At 38.2% G+C, this 26629-nt stretch overlaps 1 protein-coding gene across 1 annotated transcript in view; it reads left to right on the plus strand.

Annotated features, from left to right (window-relative positions):
• The window catches only part of LOC150090037 (snake venom 5'-nucleotidase-like), a 143154-nt gene that overhangs the window by 65478 nt on the left and 51047 nt on the right, over positions 1–26629 (plus strand). Inside the window, exons 7-8 of the mRNA XM_090390154.1 lie at positions 3185–3280; positions 12255–12422. Of these exons, the coding sequence (XP_090246280.1) occupies positions 3185–3280; positions 12255–12422 (264 nt within the window). The remainder of the gene's footprint in view (positions 1–3184; positions 3281–12254; positions 12423–26629) is intronic.

Below are 26629 nucleotides of genomic sequence, written 5' to 3' on the forward strand. Positions count from 1 at the left end.
GTATGTTGCGTCGCACAGGTCGTTCTCGGTCTGCACCATATCCCGCAATATTTGTAACTACACCTCAAAGTAGATCCTGTATTTTGCAACTTTAGCCTCTACCACCATTACTAACAACTTAAACAGATATAATACTTAGACTATATTAAAAAAAAATATATATATATACACACACACACACACACACACACACACACACACACACACACACACACACACACACACATATATAAAAAAGTGGAAAATGAGTGAAGAAACAAATAAATAAATAACGAAGACAGTAGTGGAAATGATGAAAGTGGTAGGAATATGTGTTATTGGCATTATCAAGTGGGTGTTGGTCTAAATTTATTATTTGTTGGCTTATAATTTTGGCTATATTTGCCCAATACTTAATATTTTTCAAAAAAATTTTTTGACACATGTTCCTACCACATTTCTTCCATTTTTCCCTCTTCTGTCTTTGTTATTTATTTTTTGGTTATTTGGCCAAAACTTCATTTTGGCCAAATAACCAAAAGGAATGCCATTCAGCATTCCAAAACTTAGAAACAAATAAATAAATAAATAAATATTTCTTGGGTATCACTGAATAGGGTAGTTGTAATTGTCTTTAGCAATGGTTTGAAAGGACTTTGTAAGGCTGTACAAAAAGGATTGTTGCACATGTTCAAATCCTCATCGCTCATGTTTGAGTCTGCCTGACCATTTCTCCAACAGTGTATTTCTAGTATATGTGTACCAGTAATAAATTTTCTTACTCTTGCATAGGTTGTGTATGGGATCTCATTTCACCAACCAGAAAATATGCTTTTATATAAAAAGAAAATAAAACAAGTGAAGTAAATAACATCACCCTACATGGTTTTTGATGTGTGCAAAGTAATAGCTGTTTTTAACTCAGTTTTTTTACCCTGATTGCAGATATGTTATTTTTTTTTCTCTCAGTTTTTGATGCTGATTCCAGAAATGTTATTCGTTTTTTTCTATCACATACCATATTTTCTCAAATCACTTAAGTTGATGTCATGAGTTGTATTATTGAATGTATTAAATTAGGAGTAAATTCTAAACTAAATCTTTGCATGTTGGCAACACTGCCTTTGGTGATTTGTTCCTTGACCTTGAGAGCTCCATGCAGCAATGTTTATCAGTGTGAACTCAGTTTATTTTTGAGTTATTAGGTCAAACTTGTGCTGAAAAGTGATTAAAATGCCCTCACACAACTGTTTGCACAATCTGAACTTATTTTGTTATATTTGTGAAAATATAATCCTCAAGCAAAGACAAGGTATTGCAGAATTTGCAAAATATGCGTATTTTGCTTTTGTGGAGTGAAACTCAATGACTAAGATAAACAGTGGGCTCCACACAAACTTTGCTGAAACACTGAGACAATAAATAAACTTTGTTGAAACATTGAGATTGTGGGAAAATGGCAAAAAGAAGGTTGGGCCATTTGAAATTCCCATTTGGTGGGAGCCTGCAAACCACTGATGATTGTTACTTTTGCTTAGTTAATGTAGGGGGATACAATGCAAAGAAAGGTATTGTGTATCCTAATATTCCACCTGCCATAGACCAGTCCCACACGGAGATAACCTACTGATTCCATGCCCTCCACTTATATTGGAGAATGTAGCAGCAGTGAATGCTGAAAGTGAAGCTTCTGAAGATGAAACTAAAGTCTACACGCCTGATGACACTGAGTCCCATCGATCACCCAAGAGAAGCTAAAACAAGATATTTTTGTTGGACCTCAAATTTACAAACTGCTGAGGAACCGAGATTTTGAGGGAACTATGAATAAAAGAGAAAAACGGACATGGATTACCTTTAAGTCTGTTGTTGAGAACTTAGGGAACAAGGATCCAGACAAGAATATAGTTGAAAATATGTTGGCAATCTTCAAGAAGCTGGGCTACAACATGGGTGTAAAGGTACATTTTGTACACTCCCACATCAACTATTTCCCAGAAAATCTAGGAAGTGTTAGTGAAGAAACAAAGGGCAAGAGATTTCACAAGGACATTTAAGATGTGGAGATGGGGTACCAGAGGAGGTGGAAAGTCAACGTGATGGCTATTACTGGATGCTGAAGAGGTACTGTAAAGTCGAAGAATCTACAATAAAATCAAAGAAATGAATATTTGACTCCTCATAGATAGTTTTTAAAATGCTAGGTGAGTGTTTAGTGGACTTTTTACCACACTGCCCTTTTTAATAGTGTTTTCAACATGTATTTAAATATAAAAGTCTGGTGAAAGTGGCATTTTGTTATAATTTCAGTGCACAAATTCTGTCAAAATTAATAAAAATTTGTGAAAAACAACTTTTCTTTCGTGATTTTTGAAGAAACCTGACATGATGGAAACAAACAAGTCATTTTTGAAATCAGCATAAGAAAATGATTCCGAAACGCCCTTTTCTCAGAAAATGTCAGTGAAGTATTTTGAAAATGCAGAGTAGTGTAATTAGATAAAAACTTTGTGATGCAATAAATTGTGTAATCGTTTGTAATTTGATAATAACTTTGTGATGCAATAAATTGTGTAATCATTTGTCTTTTTATAAAAGACAAACGATTAATCTTGGTTTTATTTAGTTTATTTTATTAAATTTAGATATCAAATAAGTTTATTTAGATTCAGACAAGCTAAACTACACTAACAATACTCAAAGAATGTTTGTTTATCCAGGTTGGGAACAGTTGCATTCTGTGTTCCATTCTGATTAAAGTTATTTCTTTTAATGTAATTTAATATATCTGTTTTCAAAGTTATCTTAGTTACCAGCATTATTAAAAGCTCTTTTTTTATTATTTTTTTTTTAAATTTATGTTTGAGGTTGTAAAGAAAGTTTATGAATGTCTTGTAGTTTCTCCTTTCTAGTTAACTGTCTTTTTCACATATACTTAATTCTGTTTATTTACAAAAAATAAATATTATTAATCTGCAATAGCGACTTCTCCTCCCCTCGGGCAGGGAATAGGTGACTCCACCCTGGAAGGATCGTTAATTTTCAGTTTTTGGAAATGCTGCCTTTGAATTTAACAATGGTTTTTTATGCAGTTTTATATAGTATATGATTTAGAAACTCTGTTTTATTCTCTTTTATTCATTCTCACTTGAAATTAATTTTATGAATAAAACTTGGTTACAAGTTTTTCTTTATTTAATAATAGCACTAATGGATGAAAGGATGGATGAAATACTAGGTCATTTTGGTGTTGATTTAGATGGTCGGTTCACAAGCATAAGAACCTCTGAAACTAATCTTGGTAAGAATTATATCAGCTATTTTAAAATGAGTATAAAAATTCCATGGATTAGTAAAATTTATTATGTTTCTTGGATTTTGTTATTCTGATAACCAAATGTTATTTTTAAAATATCATATGATATTCTGTAGAATAATCATTCAAAAAAGCAATTAGAAATTATATAAAGTCATTAAACAAATAGCATTGGATAGCATAGTTCTTATCCTGAAGTAAGTAAAAGTGTTACTGACTGACTTTACTTGCTTACAGAGTGATGTCAGTAATTTCACTAATTGTATATGTCTCCTTTGTGGTAAGCATAATAGGAGTTTAAAGTGCTCAGATGTTAATTAATGATATATACTCCTTCAGTGGTGACTTCAGAGTCACTATATGTGCCATATGTAGGGTTGTTTTTTATCCAAAGAATACAATTTTCACATAATTTAATGATAAACAAGTGAAAAAAACTAGTGTCTGCCATCATCCAACAATAATAAGAGCCATTTTTAAATGCTGTAACACAGCACAGAAATTCTTAAAATATAATATTTTGAGCACCACACTGGTACAGAACTGTTTCAAGATACACAAGGTTGAAATGTAGCAAATCGTGGAACTTTGCTTTGCATACCACTGAAGGGGTTAAAGAATTGACTTGTGGGTTTTTTTGATGACTGTGAAGGCAATGGGTGTACATTGCCTATTGTCTTTACAATGTGTGGTTCACATCTAATAACTTCACTCCCAGTGGACCAATTTTCATGAAATTTTATAATAAAATTCATCCCAAATTTAGTTGACCTGGTTTAGCATTAGCATTAGCATTAGTAGAGGCATTTGATGCAAGAAAGCAAGCTTATGCAGCATCAGCCAAAAAAAAAAAAAAAAAACACCACTTCCACTTCACTCCTCTGTTCGTTCAAAATACCTGTTCAGCTGAGCCTTAAACTTATTTAGGCTATCAACCTCCACCACAAGGGATGGCAGTCTGTTCCACCAACCAACCACCTGCTGGCTAAAGGCAAATTTTATTAATGATAAGTGCACACGACCTGTCAAGTGCTTCATGATAAAAGTTTTATGCATTGATTATTGGTTTGAGATTAATGGCTTAAACTTTATGAAACTCTGTCTTTCAAAATATAGACCTGGTTTTAGTCAAGTTGTTTTTGAAGTAATATTTTTGTTTTTCACAGAGTTATGGTGTTAAAGAACCTGAAAAGTCCTGGGCAACCATCTTTGTATCTTTTTGTGCTCCTTAGGTGTGCAGCACCTGACAGGGCCCTTTTGTGTTTCATGCTTATATTTCATTTGCATGTTGGACAATTGCTGTTCTAGTTCAAGGATGACCACCAGTTGTGCTCTCTGACTTAGCATTAGCATTAGTAGAGGCATTTGATGCAAGAAAGCAAGCTTATGCAGCATCAGCCAAAAAAAAAAAAAAAAACCACTTCCACTTCACCCCTCCGTTCGTTCAAAATACCTGTCCAGCTGAGCCTTAAACTTATTTAGGCTATCAACCTCCACCACAAGGGATGGAAGTCTGTTCCACCAACCAACCACCCGCTGGCTAAAGGCAAATTTCCGCACGTCTATCCTACATCTGACTTTATAAATATAGCATTATCTCAGCCTTGGAAGGAACATTAAGGGAGAGTAATCAGCTGAAAACATGTGAGAACCCTTGATAGGATTTGTTCCCTTCAACTCTTCTTCTTTTGATACTATTATACATAAGACTGTCTGTAAAAATTGGAGCAGTGTGATATTAAGGGCAACTTACTACTATGGATAAAGGAAAGATCGAGTGGGAGAAGACAGAAAATGGTTATCTCTGAGAGGGAAGGTGACAGTGGTTTTCTTCGATTAATGTTGTTATTGTAGTCCCCCAGATTTTGTTTCTGAGCCCATTTGTTTTCTATATTTATTAATGTCTAAGTGTGCAGATGATTCAAAGGTTGGTAAGGTGGTGAATTGCAGTAATCAAGGTATGCTGCAACAAGATCTAGAAAAATTAGGGAGAAGGGCTGAGAAGAGCATTTGAAGTTTAACATGGATAAATGTAAGGTACTGCATATAGGTAGCAGTAATCCCAGATTACCATAAGAATTGTGTTGTATGGGCAGTGAAAAGGAAAAATAACTGAGGGTAATTGTGCAGTCAGATATGAAGTTCTCTGAGCAGTGCTAACAGGCTGCCAGGACAACATATCGGATTTTGTCAATAATATATATATATAGGAATTTTGTTACCAGGGATAAGGAGCTGATTACACCATTGTATAAGGCAATGGTTAGGCCACATCTTGAGTACTGTATACAGGTCTGGAGGCCTCATTTTAGAAAGGGTGTGAGTCTGCTGGAATGGAATGGGTGCAGAGAAGGGCAACCAGTTTGGTGAGAGGAACAAAAGTGTGCTCTTACCAAGAAAAGCTTCAGTTCTGGAGACTAGATACCTGCAAGGTGATCTGATTAAGGCATTTAAAGTTTTGAATGGATTGAACAGGCTAAATGCTAATGGAATTCTTCCTCTTGCTCAGACTACAAACGAGGGAGCATATATTCATATTGAGGAAGGATTGATTGCAGGATAGATGTGCAGAAGTTTGCCTTCAGCCGGCAGGTAGATGATTGTTGGAACAATCTTCCATTTCGTGTTTGCTGAAGTGGATTGTTTGAATAAATTCATCAGAGAACTAGACAAGACAAACTATTTGTAGGAATATAGACAGGCATTTTGGAATTTTTTTTTTCTTTTTTGGCTTTTGCTGTATACACTTGCTTCCTTACATCATTTGCCACTACTAATAACTAATGTATGAGCAGAAATATACACCAATGAGCCAAAACATTATGATCAGAGAGTCGTTATTATGCAAATCGAAAAACTGCAGGTGTACTATGGTGCGTGTACGGGTCGAGACACGGTATAAAATTCACCTGATACTGAGCTCCATTAATCAGTGTTACTCTTGTTCTTCAGATGGGAAAGGCAACAGACTTAAGTGAGTTTGACAACGGCCAAATTGTAATGGCCAGATGGCTGGGTCAAAGCATATCCAAAACAGCACAGCTGGTGGAGTGCTCACGGTCAGCCGTAGTTAGTACCTACCGAAAGTGGTCCAAGGAGGGGAAACTCACGAACCGCCGTCAAGGTGTTGGACAACCACGACTCATCGATGCTCGAGGTGAGCGAAGGCTCTGCCGGATGGTATGTGGCAACAGAAGGCAACTGTGGCGCAACCCGCTGGTAATCGGAATGCTGGTGACAAGAGTAATGGGTCACAACACACAGTACATCAAACCCTGTTGAAAATGGAGCTGCATAGCCACAGGCCACTCCAAGTGCCCATGCTAACCACATTTCACTAGTGACAGTTCCTACAATGGGCACGCGAGCATCAAAACTGGACCTTAAGTAATTGGAAGAAGGTTGTCTGGTCCGATGAATTGCGTTTCTTGTTGCACCATGTGAATAGCCAGGTATGTGTGTATCGTTTATCTGGGGAAGTGATGGCACCTGGATGCACTGTGGGATGAAAACAAGCTGGTGGTAGCAGTGTCATGCTTTGGGTGATGTTCTGTTGGGATACCCTAGGTCCAGTCATCCATGTGCCAGGCACTCTGACATCTACCACCTACCTAAACATCATTACTGACCAGGTACACCCTTTCATGGCAATGGTCTTCCCCTCTGGTGGTGCTGTCTTTCAGCAGAATAATGCCGCATGCTACACTGCCCGGATTGTTCGAGACTGGTTCGCAGAACATGAGGAAGACTTCCAGGTATTATCCTGGCCTCCAAATTCCCCAGACATCAATCCCATCGAGCATCTGTGATTTGTGTTGGAACAGCAACTCCGATCTGCAACGTCTCAACCAAGGATCTTACAGGAGTTAAAGGATCTGCTGGTTACATATTGGTACCAGATACCACAAGACACATTTAGAAATCTTGTAGCATCCATGCCTCGCCGGGTATGAGCTGTTTTGGCTGCATGTGGAGGACCAACATCATATTAGGTAGGTGGTCATACTGTTTTTGCACATCAGTGTATGTGCATGCATAATTTTGAAACTTAATGCACTTAACAATAATTTTATCAACTGAAAATAGAAGTGCCCAGTAGTTCATGTTTATATCTTATATTTATGGATTTATTATTATTTTTTTCCTGCTGAATCAGTAAAAGTTTTTACATATTTCTTCCTATATATATTATACACATAATATATAGGGAGAAATGATGCACAAAATTCAATTTTTAAATTCTGTGCCTTTATCAATTTTATGAACTGGAAAATGGTAGCAACTAATACTTTCATGCCCATAATTTATGTTTATGAGATTTTTCCTTATTTCCTTTTTAATATAAAGGTAGAAGTAAAAAAGTATTGTATCATTGAAAATGTTTAAAAAATACCAGATTTTAAATTTAAAAAATTTTAATTAAAAAATGAAAGGTCACATATAATGAATAATGTAATCAATTCACAAAAAAGGTCAAACCTTGGTATGTCATCTTTTAAGGGCACAAAAGGTGATATAGTTGTACACGTTGGCACTAATGATATTAAGAGTAGGAGACCGGCGGAATTACTTAACAAGTACTGTTGAAAAAAAGCCGTGAATTAGGGTTGAATTTGAAAGTGTCTGCAATTCTGCCCAGACACGATAGGAGGGAGTATATGATGAGAGCCCTGTCGATCAACTCGGCCCTGGAAAGATTGTGCAAGGCTCAAGGGGTAATTATTTTCAGAATTTTTTTCAGCCTGGTCTGTACTTGTTAACAGGAGAGACTGCTTCTACAGGGATGGGATACACTTAAATAGATAGGGTGCAAAAATGTTTGCTGATGCTATCGAGGCAGTGTTAGGTGGGACGGAAAACTGTTAGATTGGGGGATACAAGGACTAATATATTAACAGTAGCCACTGGCAGAGGTGAAAGTGATTCTTGCACTGCTTCTATTGGAATGAGCAGCAGCCTGGAAAATAAGATGCAGGATATTTCAGAGACTGCTGGGAGTACAAGTAAACACATGGGTTGTGTTAGGGTAGCTAAGAAAAAGAACAGGTGCATGTATACTTGCGTGTACACCAATGCTAGGAGTTTAGTAAATAAATTTGATGAATTTGAGGTATTGCTCAAAACATCAAAGGCAGATATTGTTGGGATTTCAGAGACGTGGTGTCACACAGATATAAGGAATACAGAACTGGAAGTTGGGGAGTACAATGTCTACAGAAAGGATAGACAGGATAGAAAGGGAGGAGGGGTTATGCTATTAGTTAAGAAATACATAAAATCCAAGGAAGTGAAGCCAGTCGACATCGCTTGACAGTGCAGTGTCAAGTCAGTTTGGTGTGACATAAACATTGGGAGATCAAAATTGAGAGTAGGAGTGTGCTATAGGCCTAATGACTCTGATGAGTATAATAAGAAACTGTACAGGGAAATAGAGTGGGCCAGTAAATCAGAGAGTCTTATAATGGGGGATTTTAATTTTCCAGATATTGACTGGAATTTGGGGGATGGTCACTCACACACTAGCAAGGCTTTTGTGGATTTATTGGATGATTGTTTTCTACATCAGCATGTTCGGGAGGCAACTAGAGGGAGTAATACTCTTGATTTGATTATCAGTAGTCATTCTTCAGGCATTAAGAATCTGCAGATAAATGAACCACTAGGTGGGAGTGATCACAGTGTGCTGAAGTGGGATTTACTCAAAGAGGTAACTACCATTAGGGGTAAAGGGAAGGGTTATTGCTTTCGTAAAGGCGACTACGATGGACTGAGACAGTATTTAAATTCTATACAGTGGGACCAACTGATGATGTTACCAACAGCAAATTCAAAATGGGAAGCATTCAAAGAACTTATCTTGGAAGCTACTAGGCTTTACATACCAACTAAGAAATATTGTTCAAGATTTAGGCCTAAATGGATGTCAGATGAACTAATGAGACATATGGCAGAGAACGAAAATGCATGGGATACATACAAATTAACACGTGACACAGAAGCCTATGATAGATACAAGTTGATCTGTAACCAAGTTACAAAGGAGGTTAGGCAGGTGAAGGCAGATTACGAGAAATCTTTGGCAAGGGATGCAAAGAAAAACAGCAAAGAGTTCTTTACTTATGTAAACTCTAGAAGGAAGGGGGATGAATCAGATTGGTCCACTTGATATCGATGGGTCAACTGTTGATGATCCTGCTCAGGTAGCTAACAAACTAAATGAATATTTTGCATCGACATTCACACATGAGGAGTTATTCAGCGAGGGGAATGCCAGAGGTGTATTCAACTCTGGCAGTAAGCTAGAGAATCTTGTAATAACTGAGAGTAAAGTGGAGGAGAAATTGTTGAAGATAAACACAAGAAAGCCACCTCGGGTGGATGGGATCTATCCAGTTATATTAAAGGAGGCAGCAAAGAAAGTAAGCAAACCCTTAGCCATAATTATGAGAGCTTCCTTGGACTCAGGGGAGGTACCCATGGACTGGAGATGTGCAAATGTGACCCCAATTCACAAAGGAGGATCAAAGGCTGACACAAGTAATTATAGACCTGTGAGTTTAACTTCTGTTCCCGGAAAATTAATGGAGGCACTGGTTAAAGAAGCGCTGCAGGATCATCTAGACTAGACTTCGGTTATAGCTCGGACAGCATGGTTTTGACAAGGGGAAGTCTTGCCTGACCAATTTGATTGGATACTATGATGCAGTCACAAAAGAACTGGATGCAGGGAATAACTTTGATATTATATACTTGGATCTTAGAAAGGCTTTTGATACTGTTGTACATGGAAGACTGCTGCACAAATTGGAGGCAAATTGCCGCTACGGATAAAGGGGTGGTTGAGGGGGAGAAGACAGAGAGTGGTAATCAACGGACACTGCTCATCGTGGACTAATGTTTTTAGTGGAGTCCCTCAGGGTTCAGTATTGGGTCCATTATTGTTTTCTGTATTATTGTTTTCCTGCAATAGGATCTGGAAAGGTTGAGCAGATGGGCTGAGAGGTGGCAAATGAAATTTAACATTGACAAATGTAAAGTACTACATATGGGAAACAGCAACCCCAGAGCAACGTATCAACTCTGTGGTACTACACTGACAGTGTTAGAGAATGAAAGGGACCTGGGGGTGGTTGTGTAGGCAGATATGAAGTTCTCTGAGCAGTGCAGACGGGCTGCAAGAGTAGCTCATGGAGTATTGTCAATGATATATAGGAATTTTTTTTTTTGGATAAGGAGGAGATTATTCCCTTGTATAAGGCAATGGTCAGGCCACACCTAGAGTACTGTATACAGGCCTGGAGTCCTCATTTCAAGAAGGATGTAGAGCTGCTGGAACGAGTACAGAGAAGTTCAACAAGATTAGCGAATGGAATAAAGGGTTGCTCTTACGAAGAAAGGCTTAAGGTTTGCAAATTACAGTGTCTGGAGACTAGGCACCAGCGAGGTGATCTGATAGAGGTGTATAAAGCCTTGAATGGTTTGAGCATGCTCAATGCTGATGGGATTCTTCCTCTTGCTCAGAATAATCACCTGAGAGGGCATAAATCAAATTGAGGAAAGACAGATGTAGGATAGACGTGCAGAAATTTGCCATTAGCCAGCGGGTGGTTGGTTGGTTGGTTGGTGGAACAGACTTCCATCCCTTGTCGTGGAAGTTGATAGCCTAAATAAGTTTAAGGCTCAGCTGGACAGGTATTTCGAATGAACAGAGGGGTGAAGTGGTTATTATTTATTTATTTATTTTATTTTATTTATTTATTTATTTTTTTTTTTGGCTGATGCTGTATAAGCTTGCTTTCTTGCATCAAATGCCTCTACTAATGCTGATGTTGCAATCATCATTTTACAAAAACAAAAGTTTACCAGGAAAAAAAAAAATAAATAAATAAAATAGGGACCTGCCAGCTCCTGTACACTTTTTTTTTTTTTTTAGTAAATTCTGGTTTTGTGGAACATTAGTTCCTCCCCCCCCCTCATTCTACCACAGAAATCTCTTAATTCTATATATGTAAATGAAATTAATGTTTTGAATGTTTGTGCAATACTCCAACAATGAAAAGTTGGGTTAAGCTGTGTTTTATGAAGGTTTTTTCTCCAGTTCTAATGCCATAGTTATCCCACAGAAGCTTTGCTGTAGATTTGTAATGACTCGGATCATTTCCAAAATATCAGAACTTATTTAGAATATTCTTAGGGTCCTTTCTACCAAATTTACTAAAAAATGTTGATTGGTAGTCCATTTTTCCTATATTTTTCCTCCCCCATTAACTTCTACAGAAATCCCATCTCACATAGCTACCCTTATGTGAACATTCATACCTGCCCACTCTTTTGATGTTTGGTTAGGTTTCTCTCTCTCTCTCTCTCTCTCTCTCTCTCTCTCTCTCTCTCTCTCTCTCTCTCTCTCCTGAAACATTGACTGTCTCAATGTAGATCTGCATAAGTTATGAAGGTTGGAAGTACAAGCACTGCATTCTAGACATACTCACTGGCAGCTGGAGGACCAATCAGCCAGTGTACACTGTTTCATTTCTTTTGGAGTTGTCCTCTGAACTATACTTGTGCTATATTTATTATTTAATGCATAATTAGCAACAAAATTATATTGACTGTAATTTGATTTATAGTTTTATCATTCTCTGTGTAAACCCATGGCAACTTGCCATGATGGCATTTTGTATACCTGCTTTTGGTTACAATAAAGGATTAATTTATTTATTGTACCAAGGATTTGGTACAGTGTAACTGCTAACTGTGATGCAACCATTACAATACCTTTGGATGCTGGTAGATACAATGCTGTCAATGTGCAAGAACATCCAAATTTTTACTGAAGCATACGTGCTAATTTTTTTGGACAATATATGTTAATATATGTGTATTAATATTTAAAATATCTATTACAAGTTGTATAACCACTAATGTTTTAATTTTTAATTATATTAATTACTTCTTTTAGGGAATTTTGTGTGCGATGTGATGCTTTCTGCTACACATTCTGATTTGGCAATTTTAAATTCAGGCACACTCAGATCTGATCAGATACACCCAAAAGGCCCATTCAGAATGAGAGATTTAGTTACAATATTACCAATGATGGATCCTCTTATTGTAATCTCTGCTACAGGTATTCATATTTAGCTATGTACATTTCAATTATTATTGTATTATGATAATATTATATGCTTAACATAAGGTTTCTTTTTTTTTTTCATTCAAATGAGTGATCCCTTAAAACTCATGTTATAATTTGGATAATACTAGTGGTAATATCAAATTTGGTTATAATGAAATCCAGGAACCTTGTGAAAAATGCAGACTAAATTATTACTTATAGCACTTATTTATTGTTTAATGGAATACTTGCTAGCAACAAATCAAAATTTGAGATGTGACCATTTAAAAAAAAAAGTAAGCTATAACAGTTAATCAGTTTAAGTATTATTAGCACTTCTTTAAATTGCAGAAATAACAAGCAGCGAAATAAATTGTCACAACAGCAGTTGTCAGTTATATATATATACCCGTGGGAAACTTTGGCATAAGTTTTTTTTTTTTATGACCAAAACACGAAACGTATTAGAACCTATAGTACTTAGCACCATGATGAGTTGAAGGCTGAGAAGGTGAAAGAAGATACTTGTTGGCATTAGACTTGAATTTCTGTAGATTGAAATTTTCAGGAAATATGTGTGAAGAGAGAAGTTCCAGAAAAGTGAGAAGAGAGAAGTTCCAGAAAACAGAAGTTGAAGAAATAAATGAGAAAAAATAAAAGTTGTAATATAGGGAAGGACGTTACATGGTTGTTATCTATTAAGAATTATTAATATATATAATTAACTACTCTTACCACGTGGAGTTTTTAATATATTATTAAACATTAAGCATAGCCTAAACTAATATATACAGTAGTGCGACATTTCAGGTATCTTGCCGATACCCATCATCAGACCGTGCTGTTTGGGAATAGAGATAAAAAAAAATTTATTGATGAAGAGCTCCACAGGAAGTTGAACCCTAACAATTCAGAAGCACCGTACATGTTTTCCAACATTAAAGTGCATAAACCAGGATTCCCTGCCAGACCCATTATTAGTTAGACATCACCCAGGACAGAAGATATCAAAATGGCTGACACAACTCATCTCCTAGATATTTCCGAAGAATCAAAGCTCATTAAAAAATATCCAGGATTTAATATCCAGGATAAAGAGTGTCGAAATCAACAAAGCAGATATGCTAGTATCATTTGATGTGGACTCCATGTTCACTACCATTCCCTTAGAAGAAGCAAAAACATGTCTCCTCCAAACGATAGACAGCCATATCACCATGGGATACCCAAGACGCCTTCCATCCACAGAAATAGACCTCATAGATCTCTCCATAGGTAAACCTTACTTCACCTTCAATGGAAAATTCTACATGCAGATTTCTGGTCTCAGCATGGGAAACACCCTATCTCTTCTCCTGGCAGAAATTTTTATGTCTAAATTTGAAGAAAATTCCTTGGAAAACCAACAGATAGAACCTAAATTCTGGTGTAGATACGTAGATGACATCATAGCCATCTGGAATCATGTTACAGATAAGTTACAAAAATTCTTTGAAGTTCTCAACAATCACCACCAAAATATCAATTTCAAAATGAAAATAGAGGACAACGGCCAACTTCCTTTCCTAGACATACTTTTTTCAAGAAAACCCAAAGAACTACATATGGAAGTTTTCAGAAAACCCACAGATACCAGCATCATACTAAACTATAAATCCTCTCATCCTTTCTCCACTAAAATAGATGTTCTAATATCAGAAGAGCTTACAGAATTTGCAAAAAAGATAACATACAAAATGAACAATAACTAGGCTTGCCATAAAGAATGGATATCCAATGCACATTATCATCAAAAAAGCCATCATAGACACCTCCAAGTCCATCACACAACCCCAACCTAACATTGACAGAAGAAGAACCTCCATATGTATACCATACATACCATCAATTAGCACCAGAATAGCAAAAGAAGCCAAGAAATTTGGTATATTCACCTTTTACAAAAGTTCAGCCTCCATAAAATAGATCATAAAACAACAACCCTGACAATCCCAGAGGTCCAATCTATAAGATAGATTGTGGGTGTGTGTGTATGTATATATAGGGGAATCCTATAGACTCCTACAATGCAGAATAAAAGAGCACAAAAAAGATGTAGAGTATGGCAGAATCAATCAGTCTGATACAGCTCTCACGCCTTCCAATGTGGGGACACCTGGAACTTCCATAACACAAGTATTATTTCCACAGATAGTCAGTACAACAGAAGAAAATTCAAAGAAGCATTTCTTATCAAATTATTTGGATCTTCAATGATCAATAGAAAACAGAAGGTTGAGTTCAACCCACATTATTTTCATCTCTTCAATGAGAAAATAAGTGAAGAAATAAGGACCCAGGAAAGAAAAAGAAACAAGGCATTCAGAGGTGCAGATCACATACAGACCCCCAGAACCAGCCCGCACACCATAACGGATGATCAAAGGTCAACAGCAACCTGGAACCAGAGCAGGAGGTCAAACGTCAGCTTTCAAGCTCCCTGGATCTAGTATAAGCTAACACTATTCCTATTGGCTAATTATAAGAATCCATGGCCTATAAAAGGCACTGCTGACTGATCATCCCCTTTCCCCTTTCTCTTCAGGTTTTGAGGGTGGTCAGCAGGTAAGATTTGTTTTGTTTGTCTTAATTCATCTTATAAAATAGGCTAAAAGTAAAGTAACATAAAAAATTGCTCAGTGCAACCAAGTTCTGCTCATATAATTGTGTAATAGTAACATATTTGGTCCTTGAGGTTGTCACAGACATTCTCTCAGATATGCCAGACAAGCTGTACTTTGCTACTGGGAGTCTAAAACGCTGATGGAACTGATATTCAGGTGACACTCAAGTCAAGTGGACCCAATTTCGGCAAAGTCCGGACGGTCAGTGACAGCCAAATCCTCTGCTTGCACCTTCACAATGGTGGGACTGTTAGTAATCCTGGGTATAACCTCCATGCACAAGTACATGGTGGGTGACCACACAGGTGTGAACCAACGTAAGCAGGGGTCGGGCTGTGGCGCCCACACTACATGGAGGAACGCCGCCCCTCTATGTTACCAGGCAGTACTAGGTGGTAGATGACTCTCATCAACCGGTGAAATACCACCACTTTGCTTATTGGAGGCTTGAAGTGGTGGAACCCATGTTTAGTCTCTAGAGCTAAGTTCCAGTCAACCCTTCCATATCTCTTCCACCATGCAGTATGATTGATAACTTTTCAGGTTATGATGAACGTCGTGGCGAGATCCAATATTCCTTACATTTCGAGGGTACAGCTCTAAAACGGTTTTCGCAGGCCGGCCGCTAGTTAGTACACCGGACCAAACCTATTAGTAACTCTCTAGGAGGCTTCTGGATCAGTTAGTGTATAATCTTGCTACCTCTACTCTGCCAGATGGTGACTGGAGGGAGTCCGAGTAGTGTGTATGCGGGGAGCATTGTCGAGGCCACGTTATGTCAAGGATCTGGGTATATTCTTACCGTGTGTATGCCATATCCAAAAATTTCATTACTTCATACAGCATGTCCCACCCACTTTTCTTACTATTGAATACACCATAAATTGTCAAACTAATAGAGCAAGCTTATCTGCGAAAAGATCTAAACCTCCCAAGCACTTCCTAATTCATTTCACAAATATACGTGGTCTCAATTCTAATCTCAACGATGTCCATTTCCACTTGCAGTCTGCCAAACCCCATGTACTTTTTCTGACAGAATCTCAGTTATCGGTTGATTCAACTACTGCTCATCTCAGATGCCCAAATTATGTGCTGTATGATTACTTTTGCCTCAAAGGTAGTACTTGTGCATATGTCCGTTGTGATATTCCCTGTCAGAGACTTGGCAATTTGGAATCTCCTCTCTTTGATCTTCTCTGGCTTAAAATCTCTCTACCTCATTGTGTCAAATTCATCTGTTGTCTCTACCGTTTTCCCAACTCCACTAATCACTTGAAGCTCTTTGACTTCCTCTCTTTGTAACTTGACTTTCTCCAGTCCACCTTTCCTAACAGTGGGTGAATTTAATGTTCACAACTCCAGCTGGCTTCTGTTTTCTAGTCACACCGACCCAGCAGGTCGAGATGCTGAGGCTTTTGCAATTACTAATGCCCTTGCACAGATTGTTCATTTACCTACAAGAATACCGGACAATCCTATTCATACAGCCAATGCACTTGATCTTTTTCTCACAAACAACCCTTCTAAGTACACGGTCGAAGTGAGAGGTCCTTTAGGCACTTCAGACCACAACTTGGTGATTGGCTCTTCTCCAATGGAACCTTTATCTCATGGCTATTCCCAACCTCGTGTTGTTTGGCATTACAAGAATGCAAAATGGGATGACCTGCAAGACTTCTTTTCTTCTTTTCCTTGGTCAGATTACTGTTTCAAAACTTCTGATGTCAACGTTTGCTCAGATCGTGTCAGCGAAATTATTCTTGCACGAATGGAATCCTTTATCCAACACTCCACTTTAAAATCTCGTCCTTTATCTAAACCTTGGTTTTCCAATAAATGTGCTAAGGCTGTTCAAGAGAAGAATGTTGCATATCGTAATTGGCTTGTTTCTAATTCTTCAGTTTCATTTTCTGCCTACACCAAAGCTCGCAACAATTGTAAAGCAGTTATTAATCAGTCCAAACTAAAGTTTGAACAGGCTAAGAGTAGAAAACTTGCTTCTTGCCCTAATGGTAGCCGAGCATTCTGGTCTCTTGCCAAAGCTATTGGTCGCAACTTTTGCCCATCTCTGCTCCCACCTCTGTTCAAACCAGATGGTTCTATTGTCACTTCAGTCAAGGATAAAGCTGACCTGCTAGCATCCCATTTTTCTTCCAGCTCATGTATTGATGATCTTGGTAAAACACCTCTCACTATTCCCAACACGCTCCATTCAATGCCTCCTGTGGTCTTCGGTCAAAAGGATATGAGAAGGATTTTGATGAATCTTGATGCTAAGAAAGCTCCAGGTCCTGATGGTATTTCTCCACTTGTTCTCAATACCTGTGCTCTTGAACTTACTCCTATTCTTTGCCGCCTTTTTTCACTGTCTTATTCCAAAGGTGTTTTTCCTTCTGCTTGGAAATTTGCTCATATCCAGCCAGTCCCTAAAAAGGGTGACAAATCCCTCCCATCCAATTATTGTCCCATTACAATTACATCTACTCTTTCTAAAGTAATGGAGAAATCAATTAACTGCCAACTCTTAAACTACCTAGAAACCTTCTGTCTGATCAACGATCCCCAGTATGGATTCTGTAAATGTCAATCCACTGGTGATATTCTGGCTTATGTTACCCATTTATGGACTAATTCAATGGAAAGGTTCGGTGAAACACAAGTAGTTGCTCTTGACATCTCAAAGGCTTTTGATCATGTTTGGCATAAAGGTCTTCTAAACAAGCTTCCATCTTATGGTATGCCAACTGTTTTTAGTAATTGGTTATCCAGTTTTCTCTCTGATCACTCACTGAGGGTAATGGTAGATGGCTCTCTGTCTTCTAACTTCTCCACTAATGCCGGTGTCCCCCAAGGTTCAGATCTTTCCCCCACTCTTTTCATCTTGTATGTTAATGACCTTCTTCCATTGACTGGAAATCCTATCCATAGTTTTGCTGATGATAGCACATTGCATTCCACTTTCCATTTTGAGAAACCTTGTCCTGCCCATTCAGCTTCAACTTCTCGAAAATCTGCTACCAATTCCTTATATGCCGATCTTCAGGTAATTCTCCAGTGGGGCAAAGACAGTTTAGTTGATTTCAACCCTTCTAAAACTCAGTCTTGTCTTATATCTCGCAAAAAGGATTCTTCTGCTCCTATGCTTATCTTTAGTGACACTGTGATTTCTAGGCAAAATGATATATCTCTTTTGGGGATTACCCTGACTTCTAATCTCTGTTGGCACAAGCACATTACAAATATTGCTTCCTCTGCATCTAAAAAACTTGGTTTTCTCTTTCGCTCTCGGCGTTACTTTTCTTCCAAACAGCTGCTCACTCTGTATAAATTGCAAATCTGCCCTGCCATGGAATATTGTTCCCACATCTGGGGTGGTGCCCCCAAAACCTCTCTCAGGCTTCTAGATTCCATTCAGAAGAGGGCAGTTAGGTTAATTAATGATTCATCTCTAACAGAGTTTCTCCATTCACTTTCTCATAGACGTACTGTTTCTGCTGCATGCCTCTTCTACAGATACTTCCATGGGCACTGTTCTTCTGAATTGGCTTCTATAATTCCCGCTCTCTCTCTTTCAAAACAGTCCGAACATGTGCCGCCACCAGCCAACATCCATTTACTGTCCAACTTCAAACCCACAGAACCAACTTTTCATCTTCCTCGTTTATTCATTCAACTGCCGTTTTCTGGAACAACCTTCCTTCATACGTATTTCCTGAATATTACAATCTACAGAAGTTCAAGTCCAATGTCAACAAATATCTTCTTTCGTCTTCTCCTCCTCCAATCCAAGCACGGTACTAAGTACTATAGGTTCTAACACCTCTCGTGTTTGGGGTTCACATAAAAAAAAAAAAAAACATAGAATTGCTCCTTTATGTTGTAACTGTAATCTTAGAGATGCTCAATTTGTTATTATACCTTAGAATTATTTATCTACTCACTGCCATTATTATTGAAAATTAGAAATGACCAGTTGTTAATTCATCTTATAACTGATCCTTTGCTTAAAAATTATGATTGTAATTTAGAACTGCTCAATGTAAATCTAATTAGTAACCTTCACCTTTTTTTTTATCTCTATTCCCAAACAGCACGGTCTGATGATGGGTATCAGCAAGATTCCCGAAACGTCACACTATTGTATATATTAGTTTAGGGTATGCTTAAGAAAAGTTGGTTCTGTGAGTTTGAAGTTGGAAATAAATGGATGCTGACTGGTTGCAGCACACGTTCAGACTGTTTTGAAAGAGACAAAGGGGGAATTACAGAAGGCAATTCAGAAGAACAGTATCCATGGAAGTATCTATAGAAATGGCATGCAGCAGAAAAAGAATGTCTATGAGACAGAGTGAAGAGACTTTGTAAGAAATGGGTCATTAACCTAACTGCCCTCTTTTGAATGGAGTCTAGGAGCCTGAGGGAGGTTATGGGGGCCCCGCTCCAGATGTGGGAACAATATCCCATGGTAAGGAAGAATTGAGATTTGTAAAATGCGAGCGCAGCTGTTTAGAAGAAAAGTAATGCTGAGCAAAAGAGAAAATCCAATTTTTTAGCTGCACAGGGAGCAATATTTGTGATACACTTATGCCAAGAGAGATTAGAAGTCAAGGTAATCCCTAATAGAGATATGTGATCTTGTCTAGACGTCTGAGTGTCATCAAAGTGAACAATAATTGGATATAAGGAATTTGTCACCTTTTGTAGGAACCGGCTAGATAGGAGCAAATTTCCAAGCAGAGGGAAAAACACCAGTGGAACAAGAAAGTGTAAAAAAAGGCAGCCCAGAACAGGAGGAAGCTCAGAAACACAGCTTTTGAGAACAAGTGGGGAAATACTATCAGGGCCTGGCACCTTTTTTTGGCATCAAGACTGTTCAAAGACTGTTCAAAGTTCTTCTGACATCCTTTTGACAGAAGATCACAGGCAGCATTGAATGGAGTGTACTGGGAATGGTATGAAGAGGTTTAACCAAAATCATCAATGCAAGAGTTAGAAGAAAAGTAGGATGCTAACAAGTAAACTTTATCTTTAGCTGAGGTGGCAGTAGAACCATCAGGTTTTAATGGAGGTGAGAGTAGAGATGAGTAAAAGTTGTTGTGGCCAATAGTTTTGGCAAGAAATCTGAATGCTCTACTACCATTTGGACATTCAAGCTATGGTGTTGGCAAAAAATGAATGTGGGTATTTGGATGTAAGTCAGTTGCAATATGTAGCATTCTTGTGTTTAACAGCCTTAATTCATTTATTAGAAAACCAAGGTTTAGATAAAGAATGAGATTTTAAGATGAGGTATGGAATAAAGGATTTCATCCCTACAATAATAATTTCAGTGACATGATCTGAGCAAACATTGACATCAGAAGATTTAAAACAGTGATCCAGTCAAAGAAAAGAAGAATAAGAATCTCACAGATCATTTCATTTTGCATTCTTGTAATGCCAAACAACATGAGGTTGAGAATGGCCATAAGAGAAAGGCACCATTGGAGAAGCAACCACCTCCAAGTTCTGATCTGAGGTTGGAAGGTTGTTTGTAAGAAAGAGATTAAGAGCGTTGGCTGTGTAGTTAGCCTTATCTGGTATTCTGGTAGGTAAATGAACAATCTATGTGAAATCATTAGTAACTGCAAAAGCCTCAGCATCTTGACAAGCTTTGTCCATATGACTAGTAAATGGAAGCCAGCTGGAGTTGTGAACATTAAAATTATCAAGTAATATGACCTCACTATAAGGAAAGTTGTACTGGAGAAAATCAAGTTTCAAAGAAAGAGTCAGAGAGTTGCAAGTGATTAGTGGAGTTGGAAGAACAATAGAGGCAACAGATGAATTTAATAGAATGTAGTAGAGAGATTTTAAGCCAGAGAAAATTGAAAAGAGGAGATTCCAAATTGCTGTCTCTGACAAGGAATGTAAGTGCTGACATATGAACAAGTACTACCTTTGAAGCAAAATGAATCACACAATGAATAAATAAGACAACTGAGATGAGCAGTGGTTGAATTAACTGATAATTGGAATTCTGTTAGAAAAAGTGCACTGGACATGGCAGGCAGATTTTAAGTGGAAATGGACATCATTGAGATTGGAACTGAGCTCACGTATATTTGTGAAATGAATGCGGAAGTGTTTGGAGGTTTAGATCTTTCACAGATAAGTTTGTTCTGTGATACATATGATGTATTTAGTTATAAGAAAAGGTGAGGAGGACATGTTGTATGAAGTATTGAAATTTTTGGATGTGGTATAGACACAGCAAGAATATACCCAGCTGCTTGATGTAACATGGCCTCGACAATGCCCCCATATATGCAGCTCTCAGACCACCTCCACTCACTATCTGGCAGAGTATAGGCTGCGAGGTTATACACTAGCTGAGCCAGATGCTCTTAGAGAGTTACCTATAGATTGTCTGGTGGACTATTTAACGACCAGCCTATGAACACTGTTTTAGAGCTGTATCCTTGAAATGTAAGGAAGATTGTCTCTTGCTATCATGCCCTTAACCTCAAAAGACATCAATCATACTGCACGATGGAAGAGATGGGAAGTTGCCAGAGCTTTGCTCTGTAAACTAAACATGGTTTTCACCACTTCAAGCCACTAGTAAGCAAGTGGTGGTATTGCACCAGTTGTTGAGAATCATCTACCACCTGGTATTGCCTGCTAACACAGGAGCAACATTCCTCTGTGTGGTGTGGATGTCACACATCAACCCCCTGTTGGCTTGCACCTGAGTGATCACCTCCAGTATACTAGGTGCTGTATTTCAGGACTTGCACATGGGGATTATACTCAAGGTTATTAACAGTCCCATCGCTGTGAAGGTGCAAAGCTTACTGAAGTAGTGCATTTTCCATTATCACTTAAACTCGTACTGTGATTGGACAATTCTTTGATTACACAGACCAATATAATTTTTACCTTCACTAATTATATCAGATGATTGCAGTCAGTTTTTGTGTAGATTTCAAAAATATTTTTTAAAATTTCAAGTCACATCACAGTGTCTCAATATACAGATTTTTATGTTTACCCATAATACGAGTATCTTAATAATTTAGGGAATACAACACTGAACTGTTGTATTACGTTGCAAATAATGTTTGTATGTGCTCATAGATGGCACTAATTTTGGGAAGGATTAACATGTTCAATCTTGCTTCCTACCTCTCTTTTCCAGTCATGCAATAATAGTAGTAGCATGAATACTTGTAAACTTTATATGCTTATCTATTATATATTTTGTTTGTTTTGCTTAGCATTGTATTGCTAAAATGTTTAATCACAAGCAAAGGAAGTGTCTGAATCACCCTGACAATTTCTACTATGTGTATGGATGGTTTACAACAAAAATCTCTGGGGAAAAAAATCTACAATATTGCTAAATATGCATATTTTTTGTACTTTGGTTGCAAGATTAGTGATCAGGACAAAAACTTGGGCTCCAGATATGTGATGTGTTACCTGACCACAAATCTGAGGGTGTGGCTAACTGGGAAAATTAAAAATATACCTTTGCTTCCTATGATGTAGCAAGAACTGTGCAATCACATTCCCAACTATTCTTTCTGCAAGTCAAAAATATGAAGAATGTCCAGAATAAGCATGCAAACTATCAAATATTCTAACACATCCTCTGCAATAAGACCTCTTTCATATAATGAAAATCTGCTGGTACCAGATCCACCAAAATCATCTAATATATACAGATGGTTCAAAAACATTCTACCATTGGTGCCACAGCAGTCTTTACTTCCTTTACAGTTTCCATATCACTACCGGTTGAATGTAGCAGTTATACTGCAAAACTATACGAAATAAAATTAGCCTTAGAGGATATTAACACTTTCTACAATGCTAGCAGTGTAATATACACCGATTCCATGAGTGCATGCAATCGGTGCATGGAATCCATAATAAGTCTTCAATATCGCATCCCATCATAAAACAAATCTTATCCCGTTTAAATCATCTACGAAGTAAAAATCACTCAGTGAAATTTTGCTGGATTCCAGGACATTCTGGTATCACAGGTAATGAGAGAGCAGATCAGGCAGCCAAACAACTGAACAGTAGTACAACACCAGCAAAATACCAAGTACCATATATAGACTATTTAAACATATTAAAAAAATCTGTATTTTGCAGTGGTCCGAAACTTGGAAGTCACAATTAAACAACAAATTGCTCCAAATCAAAGAGAAACCAGAATTATGGAATTCTAGCTACAGGCAAAACAGACAGAAAGAGGTTGTACTAGCGAGATTACGCATAGGGCATACACCCCCAACCCATATGTACCTGCTCATGGGGGATAACCCACCGCTATGCATGCACTGTTCATTGCCACTTACTGTCAAACATATACTCTTATATTGTACGCATTATGCTCGTATCAGGAAAAAGTGCTTTCCATTCACTGTCAAGATTACAAGAACCTATATCACTTGTCCATATTATTGGAAACAATGCAAATCTAAATGAGCTTTTTAGCTTTCTCAAGCAAATATGAATATATGAATTCCTATGATGCGAAAATTGGACCAGTTAAATACATAAAATTATAATAAAAGAATAGGCACATATTGGCCCCAGTTGCCCTTGTGCCCACAAACAATCATACCAATACCAAAATCAGATAAGAAAGCAGTGATGAATATAGCAAAGATTTTTGTGATGCAGACTGTTGGATTGTCTGCTTCAACAATTCAGACTAGCAACTAGAAAATTTTAAATATTTTAAAATGAATAAGACTCATTTTTAAGATAGCATATGTATTATTGTATGATATTTGAAATTGGTTGTTCATTAAGTTACTAAAATTTTGGTGTCTTTCAAATGGAGATACATTGGAGACAATTCTGGTATTTTTGGAATCAGCAGATCGATTTCATTTAGAATCTGTAACTTTTGTTCTGGAGGATGAAAAGTATTTTTTTGTTGTACAGTGTAATCAGACTAACATATGTGTTCCTCATAAACTTAAAATGAGCAGCATTTTTTTTTTTTTTTGTTTTGTTTTTTAACTTAAAGATTGGAATGTGATGCTGTTAGTCATTTTGGCAACTTTGTTACATGTGTATATTTCAGTTGCAAGTTTATAGTTTCTCCATGTCGCAAACCTGATTTTGACCCATAGTCTAAGGCAGCCAAATCAGGCTGCCTTAGACTATGGGTCAAAATCAGACAAGCTTTGTCCATATGACTAGTAAATTTGAAAACCACATTCCAGTGGTTTTCAACCAGGATGCCACGGCACCTTAGGGTTCCGCAACAACATTCCAGTGGTGCCACATAATTTGGGTTTAAGTTACTTAAACTGATATGAAATAATAATGTATATATCCAGAAAAATATCTTTAATTATAAATAAATACTTTGGAGCTTTCAAGGCTGAATGTGCCTCTTTATCAACAAATAGAATGGAAACATTTAGAGATAAAAATTATTTTAACAGACACAGAGTTGTGCATGAGGTAGGCCATTCAACTATTAAACTGGTATTCATTGTTGCTGCATGGACGTGCGTAGTTTTGCTTCCAGTGCTTATCTAGACTTAAAACAGTTGCCTCTAAGATGGGGTGTAGTCTCGTACCTTTGCAGCGGTTCATGGCTCTCGAGTTACACAATATATTAAGTGACTCTAACTAGAGGCAGTGGCAAAAGTGTTGGGACTGGTCAATTACTTCATATTCCCACTTGGGATTGAGGTCGTGGTGGGTCGACCAGTAATGGTCTGCGATTGCGGATTGGTCGGTCTCAGCAAGGCGAATCGATCTGTCGTGTTCTGCGAGGTGGTCTTGAAGAAGTATCGAGGTCTCTCCTATGTAGCAGCTGCCACAATCTTTGTGGTATACTACACCGCTACGTAAGAGAGGGGTGACCAGAGTCTACGTTGGAAAAAGTTTCTACCAGGCAGCTGCACGCATTTTATGTGGTATTCTCAGAGGATTTTTGAGATCTGGCCCGACATGCCTGGATAGTAAGGAATGTAGGCAGTAGGCACATTGTCCTGAGTTGATGGCGGTCTCGGGTGGACTGTGAGCTCCTGCACTTGTAATAAGCACTTGTCCAATATGTGGGTTGGGTAATCACAATTGATCAAGTCTGTCCTCACTGGAAATCTCATTGTGCCTAGCTTCATCTGTGCTGGAGTGGCTCCAAGCCCTTTAGAATAGAGTGCGGGCAGTGCTGTTGAGATGGCTAGGGGCATGGCCGGATCTGTAGTGTGTGTGAACTGTCTGCACCACGTTGGCTTACGGTATACTGAAGTTTCTAGATGTGGGCCCACGCGTTTTACCAGCACATCCAAAAATGGGAGAGATCAGTCTACTTCTAACTCTAGAGTGAACTGGATGAACGTTGACAAGGGATTGAGATATTCTAGCAATGTTGCTTCAGAGCCACATGGGATGATGGTGAAGATGTCATCGACATATCTTCACCATGTTGTAATAGGTGCTGGGTTCAGGAATATCTGTTCTTCCAATAGGGGCACCCATGGCAGTGCCATGTACCTGCTAGTATAAGGAATCCTCAAAGATAAAGACGCTGCCTGACAAGCACAGGTTAAGGGCAGTATGGATGTTGTCAGTGGACAGTGATGTTCTGTTTGGTAGGTTTGGGTCATTTTCTAGAAGCTTCTTGGTGCAGTTTACGGCCTGTTGGACTGAGATTGATGTAAACAGGGACACTACATCGAATGACGCCATAACCTCGTCAGAAATTGAGAGCTCTTTAATAAGGTGAATGAACTCACTGCTGTTAGTGACAGTGTAGGTAGTATTTCCTACAAGAGGTGTAAGGAGTCGTGCAATATATTTGGATAGTTCATATGTAGGTGCATTGCAGCAGGACACTGTGGGCCAGAGAGGAACGCCTGCCTTATGGATTTTAGGTAGGCCATAAAACTGGGTTAGTTGGCAGCCTAAGGCATGAAGAAGCCACCGAGTCGGAGTAGAAATTTTCTTAACTTTAAACCATGCATAGACAAGTTTATTAATGTATGACTCCAGATGTCCTAAGACTTTGATGGGTGGACCCGTTACGGGTTTGTAGACGTTAAAGTCTTGTAGGAGGACCAGGGCTATCTCTAGGTAGGCCGACCAGTCTAATATGACAGTGCGACATCCTTTGTCAGCGCGAAGCACGGTGATGGAGTTGTTCTTTCTTATAGAGGAAAGAGTGGTGCGCTGTCGGTGATTAAGGTTGGAGCAGGTGGGCCGTGTGCATCGGAGGATGGAGGCAGTTTTGAAGCTGATTTCATTAGCAGCTTCTTCAGGGAGGTTGGTAATGCTTGCTTCTATTCCCATAACAAGCTGTGTGATCGGTGGCTTTGACAGCACGGCAGCGAACTTCATTCCAGCGGTCAAAATGTTGAGCTGCTCGGTGGTTAATTGCTTGCTGCTCAAATTTAGAATGAAGGAAGCGGTATTAGTTGAACGGGTGTTTATTCTTAAGGAGTGGGCTTCTCTGCTTAAATTAACAAATTTCCGCTGTTGTCGCGAACGGTAAGCATCAGAGATATGGTTAGTTTGGCGACAGATAGTATG

The sequence above is a fragment of the Mastigoproctus giganteus genome, chromosome 2 (assembly GCF_048544385.1).
Source record: "Mastigoproctus giganteus isolate SK-2022 chromosome 2, ASM4854438v1, whole genome shotgun sequence".
NCBI lineage: Eukaryota > Metazoa > Arthropoda > Arachnida > Uropygi > Thelyphonidae > Mastigoproctus > Mastigoproctus giganteus.